Here is a 17,445-nt window from a genome sequence, read left to right on the forward strand (position 1 = left end):
TGGGATGTTTGTTGGAGTTGTAAGGCCCTGATCTCTTTCTTGATTTAAAAACGAAAATAAAAATCAAGTGAGTTTCTTAATTGGATTCACGAAATATTACGTCGAGTTTGATTGGAAAAAATGGTTTCAGTTTCATTCAGATAGTAGTGGGTAGTGGTGGTGGTCATGATAGTGCCGAGCGCCTCCTGTATGGAAACATATCATATCCATACTGGGGATGCACAACAGTGTTGAATGCCTCCTGCATGGTTGGCTTTCAGCTCAGGAATTGAGAGTCACACAAGGCGAGCTCAGCTTGCTAAGGTTATATGTGTGCGCAAATGCAGTCTGCTGTTCTAATACAAATGTATGGAATAATTGTAACACAGTAAAACATATTTTGAATATGGAAGTATACTCAAATAAAACATATTTTGAGTATGGAAGAATGTATGGTAGTGGAGTAAAGTAGACTGGGATATAGACTGGGATATACTTTATTTCTCGAATTACTTGATTATGTTCTTCTGAGAACAGCGAATAATTCCGAGAATCAATTAAGTTTATTAAGAAAAATTAGATTTTAATCTGTTGAAAGATAGGTAGTTTACCCTTAGGGTTGTGATTTCTCTGGTGATGGGTTTTATTTTTCTTGAACTGTAAAAACTTTCCTGAATTCATTGGAAAGAAGTTTAATTTAGTCAGACATGAAAATGCGTTTGGCACACCTTGATTTGGAATGTTTTCTTGAGTTTCAACCCATGAGTAGGTTCATTTTTCCTTAGAAACAGATAATTTTTGAGAATTTATGTGAGAACTGATTATCGATTTTTGTTACATGTAGCCAATATTCTGTTTAATATATATTTTTATTTTCAACTGAAGATTGAAAGAATTTCTTCGAATTAGAATAGAATGGAGGCTGATGAAGCTCCTCCTCATGAGTGAAATGCATATCTCATTTCGCCAAGAAAAGTAAGTGTTTTTTTCAAATATTTACAAATGTAGCACAGTGACTAAACTACAACAAAGTGAAAATAGAAAATCTCAAGTTCGAAATGTCGCCCACTCTTAGTATTATAACCTAAAATATTATATACATTCAAGTTTGAAATGTCGCCCACTCTTAATATTATAACCGAAAATATTATATACATAGGGGGAAATGAGAATAGGACAGAGAAAGTGCTTGAGAGAATTACTAACAACGTCCACCAATACATTCAACACTGTCATAGATAGGTGAACCGAGGTTGGGAGGAAGGGAGAGAAGATTGACGTTCCCCCACCCCCTACACAACAGCATTTCAATTATTCCTGCAAATATAAACAGTTATGAATTACTAGTAGCAGTTACCGATGCACAACTAGCCTAGGCTAACGTCAACAGTCCGCCTAGCCTAATCTCATAAGCCTACTCTAGGCTACAGTCCAGTCAACCAGCCCCTCATGTTGTATTAATTACATGAAACCCGTTTCTCCGTCTAGTGTACTTCGTCTAGCCCGTGTGTACTTCATCTAGCTCATACATGCACACATGTGTATGTGTGCTGACTCCATGCGAGTTTACATACGAATCAGAGCAGTCGACTGGAAAAGGCTTTGGGGGATATTGGGTACCATAATATTTTGCAACATATATCTGTGTTTGGCCGTCGACTAACATATATGTAGGATGGACAGCACGTGAATTATGATGGCGCATATTATTCGTATTTGTCGACTGATCGAAAATGGTAATAAACAGGAGTGGAGAGTGTATGGATTGATATGCTCATGCCTCAGGGTTTATGGATTACACCCACATGCAGGGAACGTTCCAGGTTTCGGAATAAATTATCACCATCTTGCATCGAGTTGCGACATTTCTATCACTATATTATATTCTATGAGTACAGTTTCTATTCCGCTGCTTGTGCTTTAGTTCTAGTTTACCAGAGATTGACAATAATTGTGTTATAACCAGAACCGGTAACTCGTTATTTCAAATACAAAGTGGTTCTGAAAAAATCAAGTTTTTTCACCAAAAATGTATAATTTCTCATTGTTTATCATTCTGATATTGTAATATTTGCCTACATTGCATGAGTTTACATTGTATAAATGTAACATTATTCCTATGTAATTTCCCATGAATTGATTTAGGGGGATGATTTTGTTGCAGCGTCTTTTCAATAAATGAAGTACCTATGAGAGAGTTCGATTTAAAAATTGATTTGAATACAAAACCATCCTAATGTATCCTTTTATCACTGTATCATCCCTTCATTGAATACTATACTCACTGCTCTGGCTACTTTTCATGAAATACCTCATGTTAAAGTAGGTAGGCACTTTTGACAACAAACAAACGTTCTGTACCTTCATGGAATCCAATATTTAATCTGCTCAACTATCTTATTATATATTGATTTGCGTGAGAAGTTTTATAGCCAGATCGGTCCAGATATCTACTTAAATTTATATGAATCTTTACACATCTTTAACATTAGTCCAACTATCTATTAACTAGCAAAGTTAATAGATCACGTCTATACTACTTGAATCTATAACAATTTGAAACTCTTATAATAGTCAATCCAGATACCAACTTGAATCTATATCATTAGAACGCTTCATAGTTGGTCTAACTATGAACTCTAACTACAGTCAGTTAGTATAACTATATTTTGGATATCACTTTGTTAAATAGTATGTACTATTCTTAAGTTTTTCAGTTTTTTTTCTGAGCCTTTGAGATTTTTGTATATTAGGTGTATTACTTTCTTTAGCTCTATTTAATTTAATTTGTATATCTCTTCTGACTTAACTAGAATTGAAGCAGAATAAGTTAACCTCAACACACAAGGAATCTTATGTTAGCAGTTCCGAATATTACATTGATAATAAATTATTGTTGTGCAAGTTATATTGTAGGTAAGTCTATTTGTAGGTAATTGTTTACTGCATACTCCAATGATTGTATTGTACAAGTATTTGTAAGTGATTTTTGGCAATAAATTCAAATCAATTCAATTAAAAGAAAAAACCTACCTACTTGATTAATTATTGAACACTGCATTCAGAGTTAACATCTCATATAGAAAAGACAACATTATTGCGTTTTTATTTCATCTACTAGATTAGCATTCCCACAGACAAACACGGAAAAACATATTGTGATTTAACTCCATCTACTTTATTATTTGCTGGAAACAATGGCAACTCACCAATTGACTGAGATCAGCATTAATGTCTTCGATATTGGGCGCCGCAGTCTGCTTGGGGAACCCGGCCGGCAGGTTGGGACACCGCTCTTTGGTCTGCGGCAGCGAGGCCAGAATCCGCTTCCGATGTCCCGCCTTCTCAATCTCCAACACAGCGGTCAGTTCCACCTCCCAAATCCTACTAACCTTCTCCATCTCAGTGTACAAATGTCTTCTGAACGTCTCACAGTACTCCTCCAACTGCAGTTTGCCCAACCACTCATCTACATCATTTCCTTCTGCTGTAGTTTGAGAATTATTCGTTGTAGTCGATGAATTTCCGTCACCACTTTCAGGTGGCCTCTCTCCACCGCCGCCATCTTTGATCACGTGATTGTTGTTATTGTTGAGCGCGACTGAGACGAAAGCGTCGCGCACTTTGCAGGGCAGCGAGCGAGAGGCGTCCAAAATTGTTTTTCTGTCTTTGTCGTTGCCAATGCCCATGTCTTTCAGGTCTGAGTCGTCTAGGACGCCGTTCTGTAGAAAAATAAAGGAATAGCAATTGAAAAAGTTGATGGGTTGAGGTTCATTCCCATAATTTATAGAATAAAAATAATAATAATAAAATCGAGTGACCTTGTTGGCTCAGGTCTGGTGTCAGAGTTTTCAGGTCGCACCTGATCAATTTCAGGGCTTCTTGTCATGCCCTGAAAACTTCTATTAGGCAGATTCTAAAAAAACGTTGGTTCATTTGAAAAGCTCAATACACTATTATGTTCGCTGAAATTCAATCAAAACTTTTCAACCCTTGAGAGTTGAATTCCTAAGCGAAAAAAAATTAGAGACCTTGATGGTTTTTGATAGATTGAAATGTTATTGCATGACATAGATACTGAAAAATTTATTGTGATAATATTCTATTGATTCATTAAAAATGTCTTTTTGAACGGTGCTAGGAGCTTTGGAACTAAAGGGTTCCAACATAAGAGAGGAAGGGTCTTCACAGGTAGAATAAGGTTTCTCGCTGTCTCCAACAGGTAATTGGACATTGTTTTTCAACACAAAGGCGTTGAACACATAGAATTAACGAGTCAGTTGACCTAAATTCCTCTTTATCTTGGTTGGTCCCAAAACTCCTGGTCCCAAAGTTCCGGTCACCTTTTTGAACTATTCGAATACGGAGAACAATGTCTACAGATAAAAACAATGTCTTTTTACTTTCCTTGCCCTATTGCCATAGGTAAGGAAAGTATTGCTTTCCAAAAAAAATTAAGGTACCCTAATTTCAAGTTTTCTATACGTTTCAAGGTCCCCTGAGTCCAAAAACATGATTTTTGGGTGTTGGTCTGTGTGTGTGTGTGTATGTGTGTGTGTGTATGTGTGTGTGTGTATGTGTGTATGTCTGTGAACACGATAACTCCATTCCTAATTAACCGATTGACTTGAAATTTTAAACTTAAGGTCCTTATACCATAAGGATCCGACAATAAGAAATTTAATAAAATTCCATTCAAGATGGCGGAAAAAATGGCGGATAATTACTAAAAAACCATGTTTTTCACGTTTTTCTCGAAAACGGCTCTAACGTTTTTCTTCAAATTTATACCATGGATAGCTATTTATAAGCCCTATCAACTGACATGAGTCTCATTTCTGGGAAAATTCCAGGAGCTCCGTAATATTCTTGAGAAAAATGGCGGATAATGACTAAAAAACCATGTTTTTCACGATTTTCTCGAAAACGGCTCTAACGATTTTCTTCAAATTTATACCGTAGATAGCTATTTATGAGCCCTATCAACTGACATGAGTCTCATTTCTGGGAAAATTGCAGGAGCTCCGTTATATTCTTGAGAAAAATGGCGGATAATTACTAGAAAACCATGTTTTTCACGATTTTCTCAAAAATAACTTGACCGATTTTTTTCAAATTCATACCCTGTATAGTTATTTATCAGCTCTATCAACTAGCATGAGTCTCCGTTCTGGAAAACTGATGGGGGGTCCACCCCATCCTTGAGAAATGGACTTAGTAACCTCCTTCTCGTGCAGGAGGTAGGTAGGTAGCGCAGTTCATAAAAAGAACACATAGTCGAGATATTTCATCTGTAGAACAGCTTTTTTGACGACTTTAAAAAAATTACGACTAAAAAAAATAATCGAATTTCACAATTTACACAAAGGAAAAAGTACTCTGAAAACAATTATATATACACATATACAGAAGTCTGATCGTAGTTTCAAATATGAGCAAGGAAAGTTGTGTGAGTGTACCACACCACATTTTTGATACTTGAATTCAATTGAATCCTTTGAAACAGTTTAAAGCTAAAGTCCTCTATATTATTAGGAGAATACACACAATAATCTTAGAACATGACTGTGAAATAATTGAATGAACTCAAATATATCTATTTGGTTGAAATAACTGTGGTAAACTTACAATGAAGTCAGGATTATCATAGCCGTAGTTGATGAAGAGAGATTCGTAGTCAGAAAGTCCAAGTGAGGTAAGCCATTGGTTGACCGTTGTGCTTTGGCTGATTGGGCTATCCACTGTGCTTTCAGACCTACTTAGACCTGTTGAAAAATACAAATAAATAATAATGTACTGTACTTAAGGTACTGTACTTAATCTAATAAAGATTTGTTGAAAGAGGTCTATTCATTCTATATCAACAGATAAACAAGAAACAAGTACTTTCTTTTCACATACAAGTAATTGTTATGCGTTTGTATTAGTTTATTTGGTTGTTTGTTTCATTTATAAATTTTATCTACAGAGTACATGAAAGTGAAATGACGTAATGGGAAGTACAACTTGCAAGACTTTTCTAATCTCTCCATAGATTTACTATGACTTTGTGAGATTATATGACTAATTCCAAATCAAATTCGAGAACAACTCCCTCTAAAATTATTTCAATACATCATTTGCTATTTCGATTTTAAATTTTAATTTATCACCTATACACAACGCACAATACGAAAACTTACAATATAATATTGATGAAATTTAATGAGGAAGTTTAGAAAGAAGAATAATACGAAAATAGAATAGTTTTGGTGTAGAGGAGGGTAGCGAATCGAAAGCTCTCCTGAAAGTGCGAATAGAACGAGTGGGTCGCGGTGAAGCTTTCGGTTTCGGTCGATGCCACTAATCAGCTGGCAATGATAAAAACATTTTTGAATGCCATCGAGGTGAATCGAAATCGAGAATTAAGCGTATACTATTCACTCCCATGCTTTATAATGTAATCGTGTACAATATAAAGGTCGATCCAGAGCTACTTCGGAAGTAAAATATCGACCTGACCCTAAAGCATAGAGAAACAATAGCGTAAGTAGATATCCCATGGTATAGGGCGTTTATGTCGCAACTTTTATTGTTATCTCAAGCAGATTACTGTCGATTATTGTCGATTTTTACTGTTTTGTTGGGGTGTGAGTGTAGGAACGGCACAATATGAGAGACTACCAGCGTCACACAGCTTCACGGGAAAGAACTACGTGGACTATCGGCTTGAGATAAAATGTTATTAGAGAAAAGCCTATACGCAATCTCAGAATTATTTTCACAAGAAAATTGATTTTTTTATATATGAAATATATCATTACCACCCTTAATAATACTTGACACTTGATACCTGAATAAATATTTTATTATTTTGATTGTATGTATTATAGTACTAGTATTAGTACTGACAAGTTACCTGTCAAATGGGATTATTCCCAAAATTGATTCCCAAAAAAAAACAGTAAAAGTTGCGACATAAACGCCCTATACCATGGGATATCTACTTACGCTATTGTTTCTCTATGCCTAAAGCCAGTTAAGCCACGCACACACACATCGATTTTTGTTCGTACGATATTTTGCCGTCCTTATAAATTCTATCAGATTAAACGGAACTTGACAAACATCATCTGTTTGAATTAATAATCTGATTAGTCTAATAGAATTTATAAGGACGGCAAAATATCGTACGAACAAAAATCGATGTGTGTGTGTGGGGCTTTACACTCACAACGATTTTGGACCTACGAATTTTTGCCTTCCTTATAAATTAGATTAAACAGATGGTGTTTGTCAAGTTCAGTTTAATCCGATAGAAATTATAAGGACGGCAAAAATCATATGTCCAAAAATCGATGTGTGTGTTAAGCCGTGTCCACACTGAACAAATGTTCGACAAACATGTTTGTTGAAAAAGTTTGGGCAAATTTTATTATGTTTGACAAACAATGTTCGCCCGTGGCCAGAGCGGACGCGTCACCAAACAAAATATTTGTAAGTAGGAAGAACAGGTTTTATGTTTTACAGCTGCCAACTCTGAAAATGTTTGGAAAAACAGTAATTTTTTGTTTGACAAACAATGATTGTCCAAACTTTTTAAAAAGTTTGACCTTGAGCTCCTCAACAAACATGTATGTCGAACATTTGTTCAGTGTGGACACGGCTTAACTAGCTTTACTTGGTTAATCATGTCATAGAAAGGATTTCAACACAAGGAAGTATCCGGAAGAATGAGAGCAGAAAGGAATTGAAAGAAAAAACTAATAAACCGTTAAATGAGGGAAAGGTAAAATAGCTGTTGATTTCTAATAATTTATGAATCTCACTATGTAATCTAATTTAATCAGACTTCAAATAAGGTATGTGAGCCAGAAATCCGTGAATAATAAAGAATTTATCAACTCACCCAGCCTAGCCTGGAACTCCTTCTCCAGCTCTGTGACGAAGACCGACTCCCGGACCAGTCCTGTCCCAAACGACGCCATGATCTCCGAAATCTTGGCCCATTCCTCCTGCTCGTCAAAGGGACTCAGAATAGCCAGCGTCTTGTCTCCTCCTCCGCCACCTGCCGAGGAGGCCAGGGCAGCTGCTGAGGAGGTGGAGGAGGAGGTCACCGAGGAGGAGACAGCCGCTGCCGAGGTGGCTGAGGAGGTGGAGTCCTCCTTATGGTCGTAGAACACGTTGCGTAGACGTCCCCGCAGCGTCTTCGGTCGCTCCGCTTTGCCGGTCGCGTGTGAACTGATGCTTTCACTCACGGAGCCCTTCATCAGTCCTAAACACAAACATGACCGAAAAATTAGAAATTTCGAAGCAAAAGTATAGTCCAGTATTTTTTTTCATAAACAAGGTTTTTCGTTGAATAACATGCAAAAACATCAAGGCTGTACACCACGGTTTTGGAAAATATTACCACAGATCTAATGTTTTCTTAGTCTATGCTATTACCTGAAAACCTTTTTTATATTTCGATTCGAATACTATCAAAATTTCAAGGAAAAACTTTGTACACCACGGTTTTGGAAACTATTACCACAGATCTAATGTTTACTATTAGTCTATATGTTAAAATTAGTAAAAACCTGGTATTTTTTATATATTTCGATTGAATACCATCAAGCTACCAAAATGGAACCAATTTCTAAGGAAAAACATATTTTTATCATTTTTATTTTTTGAGATACGAGCGCCTGATAAGTTGAATTTCATTGGGTTGATCCCATATGTTTATGTCTATATATTATTATGTCTTTGGATTAGTAGCTGATATATTCATGAAATTCCGCGCATAAATTCTCCAATATGTTGTTTATCTCATTACATAACTGATTTTTATCAAACGAAAATCCAAATTAAATGCTGTAGACATATATGATTTCTTGAAATATAAATTATCGGGAAATTTATCCAATTTTTTAAATGAACAAATTCCAGTTATTTTTTTAAACTGGAATAAGTTTCTTTGAAATAAATATAGTGAAAAATCTTGATATCCTGATGTCATCCGATAGACAATACCTTGAAGAATTTATCCTCAGGGTTACAAGAATTGATTTTTTAACAAATATAAAACGTATCACTTCAAAGATTTAAACTTTATGCGCTCATATCTCAAAAAGTGAAAATAAGAAACAACCATTTTGTACATTCGAATAGCTTATTCCAAAAACTTTGGAAAACATGACCAGATAAAAGTTTCTAGAAGCGTGGTGAACAACCTTAATAAAGGAAATTGAGAGCTGTCAAATGAATACAAATTATTCTAAATACAGCCCAATCTCTCTTCTAATCACCGTCTGAAACGCGTAACGTTACATAAAAACGTCAAAATCAACCCCAAAAATATTCTTCGAGCGTTGAATACACAATTGATTAGGCCAAGATTTTTGACATTCTACAAAGCATGAATGTTCAGAACTATTACTTCATATAGTATGGACACGAAAATAAAACAATTTGAAAAGAAAAAAGAAGAAAGCAAAGATACAATCTGAGTATGAATTAATACGGAAATAAAATACATAATCGTTGATTCATTCAAACAGACAAATCAATATCAAAATGGTCTGAGGCGAAAATGTAATGAGATTACCACATTAATGAACGGATAATATTGTGTAGATGATCATGAACGAAATTAGTAAACAAACAAGGAAACGGACTAAGCAGCACGTAATTTTCGACTAAATAGTATAAAAGAGGAGTTCAGACCAGCACAGTATTATTTCCTCATATATTATGAGAACAAATAAAACAAAATCTAATGTCAAGAAGACTTTGAACTGGTACATCTTTAGAAATACTAAGAAGTAAATATTAAATCTACACTGATACCAAATCGAATAAGTATTATTTCTCATGGGAAGTAAATGCTGTCAACTGTATCTCAAACTTTTCCGAGGGCAAGTGAGCTTATAGGAAACAAATGTGAGAAAATAGGGAGTGAGAGAGAATGTTGGGAAGAAAAAAGAGAGAAATGGAGAGAGAAAGAAATACATGAAGAAAGAGAGAGAGAGAGTATAAGAGAAACGGAAAAAGAGTAACAAAAAAAAGTATAACAGTTTAATACAAAATAAAATGTGAAATAGATGAATTAGAATGATAAGAATATGTGAATATATGATCAGTGAGTGAGTGAGAGAGAGAGAGTGTGTGTGTGTGTGTGAGAGAGAGAGAGAGTGAATGGATGAAAGTAAGCGAATTCCCACCTGGGGGCGTTACCATAAAAGCACCAACAAATTAATTGTCAATGAGTTAGCTGTAAATAGTGTGACAATGCTCAATTTGGTAACAAATACTCTGCTCTAACAAAAGAGACTATACCGGAAATACTTCCGCATTGAAGAGTAATCTTTCGTGCAGACAGATAGAAGAACAGATTTCGTGAAGAGAGAGAGAGCGACACATCTTCACATGAGTCACGAGTCGAGAGTCTGTCAGCCATGCAACTCACATTGCAATGGGCTCAAAAAGAGAGTAATGAGTCAAGAGTTGAGCAAAAGAGTCAGGCAACTCGAATTAGAAAAGCAACAAATAACGCCAAGAAACCAGTATTATCAATAATACAGTATAAGGGATTATTATATGATGATAATAATAAAGTTGACAAAGTCACAAGAGAACAAAATGAGGAATGAACATGAACCGTATAAAGGTGCATACAGATATACGCGCCGCGAACATGAGCAATTCACTTTTAATCAACTGATTATATCTGTATTTTTACAGAACCGGTAAGATACAGATATAAAAAGTTTGGCATCAGTTGATTAAAAGTGAATTGCTCATGTTCGCGGCGCGTAAATCTGTACGTACCTTTAGAGTGTAAGTAAATCTGAACAAGTTCACAATGGCAAAAATGACTACAAGAAAGTGTATCAACGATGAATTTATGAAGAGTTGAAGAATAATGATATAATAGATGAAATTATTCTCCTAGAGAGGATATGATCGCACAACACAGTAGAAATATTCAATACAGAACCACGAAGCAACTCAATATTTTACACCAAAAATTTGATGTTACGTGTGATCAAGGTTCAATCACGTTTATAGGAGTTTTTGATGTCCAGTTTCAAATAAATGACTTAATAAATAAGAAGCTAAGTTGGATCGTTGGATTGAGATCCCTCACATCTTTTAGAACAGAACGGCGAGTCTATAATGTTCATAACTGAGTAACTAATATAATATTATTAAATTGAAAGCATAGATTCCACACTATGTCCACTAAACGTGGACAAGATTACACGAAAGTAGAACTTTTGGTTGACTCCAGATCAAAGTAGAAATCTCATGTATTAAAGGTATTCATGAATTGAGTGAAGCATAATGATTATTAGAAATGATTTGTGAGTGATGAATGTGTTTCGAATTGTAAATTGAAGAATTTTGAAGTGATACATAACCTAACTACATTTGGACTGTTGTATAAATTAGAATTGGAACCGTTTTGGGCTTATAAGCCTGTGGTACTTCTCTGTAAGTTGTGTAATTCTGAATGATTGAATAAATAAATAAATAGATAGATAAATAAATAAATAAATGAATAAATGAATAAATGGATAAATGAATAAATGAATAAATGAATAAATGAATAAATGAATAAATGGATAAATGGATAAATGGATAAATGAATAAATGAATAATGAATAAATGAATAAATGAATAAATGAATAAATGATAAATGAATAAATGAATAAATGAATAAATGAATAATGAATAAATGAATAAATGAATAAATGAATAAATGAATAAATGAATAAATGAATAAATGAATAAATGAATAAATGAATAAATGAATAAATGAATAAATGAATGAATAAATAAATAATATACTTGTACTTCAGTATTATTTCAAGAAAGAAGGATGAGATAAAAAGTTTCAAAAGTGTAGTTGAAAAATATAAATGTTAAGGGATATGAATAATAATATGAAACCTCTTTTGAAAATTACTCTTTTTGAAATGATTTAATCATGACTCATGTTTCTGCTATATAATGCTATTATACAATGACATAATGATAATGGCATTATATAACAGAAACATGAGTCATGATTAAATAACTTCAAAAAGGGGTACTCAGCATTATATTTTTATTCATATTCAAAAGTAGCCCTAAAGAAAATAAGACAATGTCAAGGGATGCATAGAGGCATCAAACATCTCTACAGTACAAGACAGATGACATCAATGCTAATGATACTCTATTTAGTCTTCTGCAGATTGAAGAAAAGAATCAAAATAGAGACGTGGGAATAGAGCATCAAAAAGTATAAAACGATTGTCACTTCAGAATATTACAGTTTCATTCACCTCATAAAGTATTCTTGAATATCGTAAAATGTTCTGTAGAAGTTATAAAACGAGAATTATAAGAAACGAAGAGTATGAGGGAAAGAAAGCTAAAAGTTGAGAAGGAGAGAGAAAGAGAGGGTCTGTGTATGTGTGTGAGAGAGAGAAAGAGTGAGAGGAAGACAGAAAAAATAAAAAGAGAGAGTAGCCTACGATAAAACAAGAAGAAATGGAAGAATAGTATAAATCTAAAATTCGTAGGCGTAACAGATGAAAGTCAACAAATCTAAAAAGTAAGGCGTTTGTCCAAAAAATAAATCTAAAATTAGCACAACTGTAATAGGCTACGAATATAATATTGGTGAGCACGATTAGGCAATATAAGCAGACGATTTATAAAACGGACTAGGTGGGAGTTACAGAGAACAGATTGCAGTGACAACAGCTGGACATTTGTTCAGGAAAGAGGTGAATCATTTGACTGAAATGACCACGAAAACGTAAATACAGCTCTTGAATCATCGATAGATGATCTTGAAAAACGCGTTGACCAGTGTTCTAAAAATGTAATCAATCATAGGATTGTTTCTGTGAGTCATAATCCTCACCTGCTGTAGAGTAGAGAGCTGTAGAGAGTAGAGAGAGTTAAAGAGTTAGAGAGTAGGAGCGCGCGAAAGAGTTACAGAGGTTATTGAGAAAAGTTTATACATCTAATAAGAGAGTGAAAACCCTAAAAAATGAAAAGAAAAGCCAACTGAATTAAGGCGTGCAAAGGCTGAAAATAAACTTTCTACTGGTGACATTTCTCAAAGTTTTTCGATTTGTATACTATCACGCTATCAAATTGAGAACGTTTTCTTAGGAAAACATTTTTTACCGATCATTTCTTTTTGAGATATGAGTGCCTAAAGTTTAGAATTTTGGGACAGAAAATTTCAAATTCGGTGAGAGATGAATCCATTAAATTTAGTGGATGAATTCTTCATCTTTCATTCAGAAAAATTACTCAGCAAATTACTTTTTTGGTAAAATTGAATAACTTTCTGGAAAATTCATATTTTAGATACTTTTTGTTTTATTCAATCTATAATACCATGGAGTATTCATCCTCTGATTTTCATGGATTTATCTCTTACCAAATTTGTAATGCCCTGTCCCAAAAATTTAAACTTTAGGCGCTCATATAAAAAAAAATTTATCCTGAGAAAACTTTTTTATTTTTGATAGCTTCATGTGTACAAATCGAAAATATCACCAGTAGAGAGTTTATTTTTAGCCTTTGCACAGCCTTAAAGAGGAAAGTTTGAATAGCTTGTTAAATAAAATGAATGTCCCGTTGATTCTAACTTGAACTTCTCAGTGTTTCAGTTTATTATTCTACAATAATTATTTAATAGCTATTTATGAAATAAAAATATTCCAATTTAGAGAAGGCACAGTATATTGATATTCCCAAAATATCCATTTGAAAGCCTCCAAATGATGATTATCATATTGATATATTGATAAGTAAAAATGTGTCTTTTAAATATTTATATATCCATCTTCAATAAACTCACTTCCAATTGAAGTAATTAGTGTACAGTAACAACACCCATGTAGAGTAACGAAATAAACGAGTAAAATGACGTAAACAGGTACATTCTTTTCATCCTTGGCAAAGTTTAACAAGCGATTGACAAAGCAGCAAATTACCTGCACTTAAACACTTTTAAACGTTCAACATTATTTGTATTGTTTGAGTTGTGTTACCAGTTACAACTGCAATTGTCCAATTGTTTCAATACGACCAATTGATAGGCGGCTATAGTATGCACTATCCTTTATAATCCGTCCTGCGATTCACTCACAATCACTCTATCTCTCTCTCTCTCAAACACTCTCTCACTCTCTGACCAATCCCTCTATCTCACTCACTCACTCACTCACTCACTCTCTCTCACTCACTCACTCACTCTCTATCTCTCTCTCTCTCTCTCTCTCTTTCTCTCTCTTTCTCTCTCTTTCTCGCTCAAACACTCTCTCACTCTCTGACCAATCCCTCTTAAATCCATTTTCCTATGTTACTTTTGTTCCATTCTATGTAATTGACCTGAGGACGCAATACAATGACAGTAAACAGCACTAAGGTGAGATTCACTTCAAATTGTCAGCATTAGTTGAATGGGGAGTAGTGTTGCTGTTATTCGTGACAGGAATGCTGACAGATTGTAGTGAATTTCATCAGTACAGTAAAAAGCTAGGGAGTGGTTGGGAGTCAAACTGTGCAACACGCAACATTACAATGTACTGAGTTATTTGATTTTGTAGCTAAACTCAACTATTGTTTCAGAAAGAATTTGAAACATTTTGCATATTATGCATCACTGTGAGAATTATAGGAATTGACGGTTAAAGTTTTCAAACTTGATGAAATAGGAGAAAGTCTGTTGACTAAAAAGTCTGTTGTCTAAAAGTCTTTGTCCAAAGTCTAAAGTCTTTGTCCAAAGTCTAAAGTCTTTCTGTTAAAAGTCTTGTTGACTAAAAGTCTGTTGTCTAAAAGTCTTGGAGAAAGTCTGTTGAAATGAATGTATGGTATGTTTTCAAATTCTCTCAACGTATGTCTCCAACTTTTGGTACAATGCAAAGACATAAGCTAGATTCGAGCTAATTAAGGGAATCAATCATTACAAGTGAGAGATTCTCATGAATATGATAAAGATAAATATACCCACAGAAAATTGAACGTGAAAACCTTGAAGACAACTAACTCTATTTCGGACTTTTTATTGTTAACAAATTTGGGAGAAAAATAGTACAAGGTTTCCTAGTTTATCTCCCTCGATCTGTGTTTTATTGTAAAAAAGAAAGACGATGTACTATTCAACGAGGCAAAAACAATGTACAGATTTATGGAATGAGGAACAAGGAAAATGTCGGAGAATGAGGAAGAACGTGATCAAATTTCGGAAGTACAAAAATATACATATGAAAATACACAGGTAATTGAAAAGTTGAATGAATTTTCCAATTTTTCAATTGCTATTCAGGAATTTTCAGACTCATATTCGAAAATGAAACTATCAACATGAGATAGGTTTATGAGTACAGATAGGTTTATGAATGAAGATAGGTTTATGAATAGGTTTCATGAATACAATACATTACTAAAATAATGTCAGTTTTCATACTATTTGAAGGAATCACATACTGAATATCATAAAAACTGCAGTTTGATTGAAGCAATTAAACCATTGACATTTTATTGGAGCCATTAATTGGGTTGAAAACAATAGTCTAATCGCATAAAAATTCACCCACAAATATATACTAGGATTTGAATGTAGAACATGCATTTGATAACTCTACATTCCAGATAATCGTGCTAGAATAATTACCAACACATGGCTTCTTGATAGCAGACTTATCAAAAGTACTAGCTAATGAAAATGTTTCTATTAAATTTATATTTCCCAAACAATTCCTCAATTGATTCGACATGAAAGAACAGAGCTTCAAATAATAATGATTCATAAAAACTTGAAACAAAAATTGTCATCGATAATATTTATGGAATAAATTTTTGTTAATGATAGAATGTAGACCACCCTTGAAATAACTTCTCTTATATGGGCTACTTTTGTTCAAATTAATAAAAACATTATGAAAACTATGACATTTTAAATTGAAAATCACCTATGGCCGAAACTCGTCGTTAAAATATTTTCAAGTTTTTAATGAAGGTATTTACAAGTTTTTCATATTGTTTTTATTTTTCATATTGTTTTTATCATTAGACCAACCTTGTTACATGAAACGACTACGTAGATTAAAATCATTGAAATAACGATGAAAACACATTTTGATGTTTCAATAAGCTAGGAAGGGATTAATAGATTACTTCGAGTATCTCAGTTCAACAGAGAAAGAAAAATACTCATCAGTAAAAATATCCAAACACTCATTGATGAGTCATCCCGTGATCAGACATTCTAGCAACGTACACGTCGAAATAATTTGAGGTAGGTTGTGATTCGTATTGAAACCCGAGTAGATTACGACAAAGAATAGTTGATTTATTACAAAGATGACTAATGAAATTAGTAGAAGAGTAAACTTCTCACTATGACAATTGGAATGTTGTTAGATGATTGAATGCAATTGATGCGGATTTACGTTGAATAATTATAATGTATCTATTAGTATTTGTAGAATTGCAGTATCTTATTGATTTGTTTGAACACGAAACGTGACTCGAAGCAAGTAACTTTGACCAGACTACTTGCCTTACAACAAGACTCGTGTAAATCAGGTTTGAAGATTTCAAGCCAGTATTTGATTTGAAAGATAGGTCTCAAATAAGGTTTAGAAAAATTAGTATTGGATATGAAACAAATATGGCCTACAAAGAGGACTAATCAAAAGATCCCAGGTTAAATTTGGTTTTTAAAATAAATTCCCGATTGGAATGTCTCTCAATAGTTGATTCGTATGATTAGTCATCTTTGTGATATACCTTCTTTGTTTCTAATCTTTGAAATAGATGGTTATTGAATTCCAGAAGTACAAACAAAGAAGGTCTATTAAAACGGTTAAATATTTTTATTTCCATGTTGAAACAGGGAGCGTGACTTGAAGCAAGTAACCAGACTACTTGCCGTACAACAAGACTCGTGTAAATCAGGTTTGAAGATTTCAAGAGGTTGTTTGTTTTGAAAGATCAGTCTCAAATAAGGTTGAAAGATATTACTAATGAATATGGAGAAAATAGGGCCTATAAAGATAACTCATTGAAAGAATAGGTTGAAACAGATGCCTAGAGTTAGAAACAAAGGTGGTCTATTAGCCTACAAAGATGACTAATGATACGAATCGAGAGACATTCCAATCAAAAATTTGTTTTCAAAACCAAATTTGTTTACAATAACTTCAAAACCAAGGCTAGCTGTATATTCATGAAGAGGAATGCGATGCTATTTAGCAAACATATTGACGTAGTGAATGCATCACTGCAAATTTAACTGATAAAATAACTGTAGCCTGATCATTGGTCTCACTCCATTAAAATAATATGAGTCTAGCTGTCTCCCTTGTGTCAATGACCCATAAAGAACATACTATGACTTGAATACTTGGAATGTTTTCAATGCCTCTAATCATCGTGCGGTATGTGATGGGATCCTTTTGAAGATTTCTTTTTGTTTTTAATGCA

General features: G+C 33.9%; 1 protein-coding gene across 1 annotated transcript in view; it reads right to left on the minus strand.

Moving 5' to 3' along the window:
- The window catches only part of LOC111056515 (ankyrin repeat and SAM domain-containing protein 1A), a 128,200-nt gene that overhangs the window by 8,092 nt on the left and 102,663 nt on the right, over nucleotides 1-17,445 (minus strand). Inside the window, 3 exon segments of the mRNA XM_039439129.1 lie at nucleotides 3,189-3,701; nucleotides 5,608-5,744; nucleotides 7,868-8,233. Of these exon segments, the coding sequence (XP_039295063.1) occupies nucleotides 3,189-3,701; nucleotides 5,608-5,744; nucleotides 7,868-8,233 (1,016 nt within the window).

The sequence above is a fragment of the Nilaparvata lugens genome, chromosome 12 (assembly GCF_014356525.2).
Source record: "Nilaparvata lugens isolate BPH chromosome 12, ASM1435652v1, whole genome shotgun sequence".
Lineage (NCBI taxonomy): Eukaryota > Metazoa > Arthropoda > Insecta > Hemiptera > Delphacidae > Nilaparvata > Nilaparvata lugens.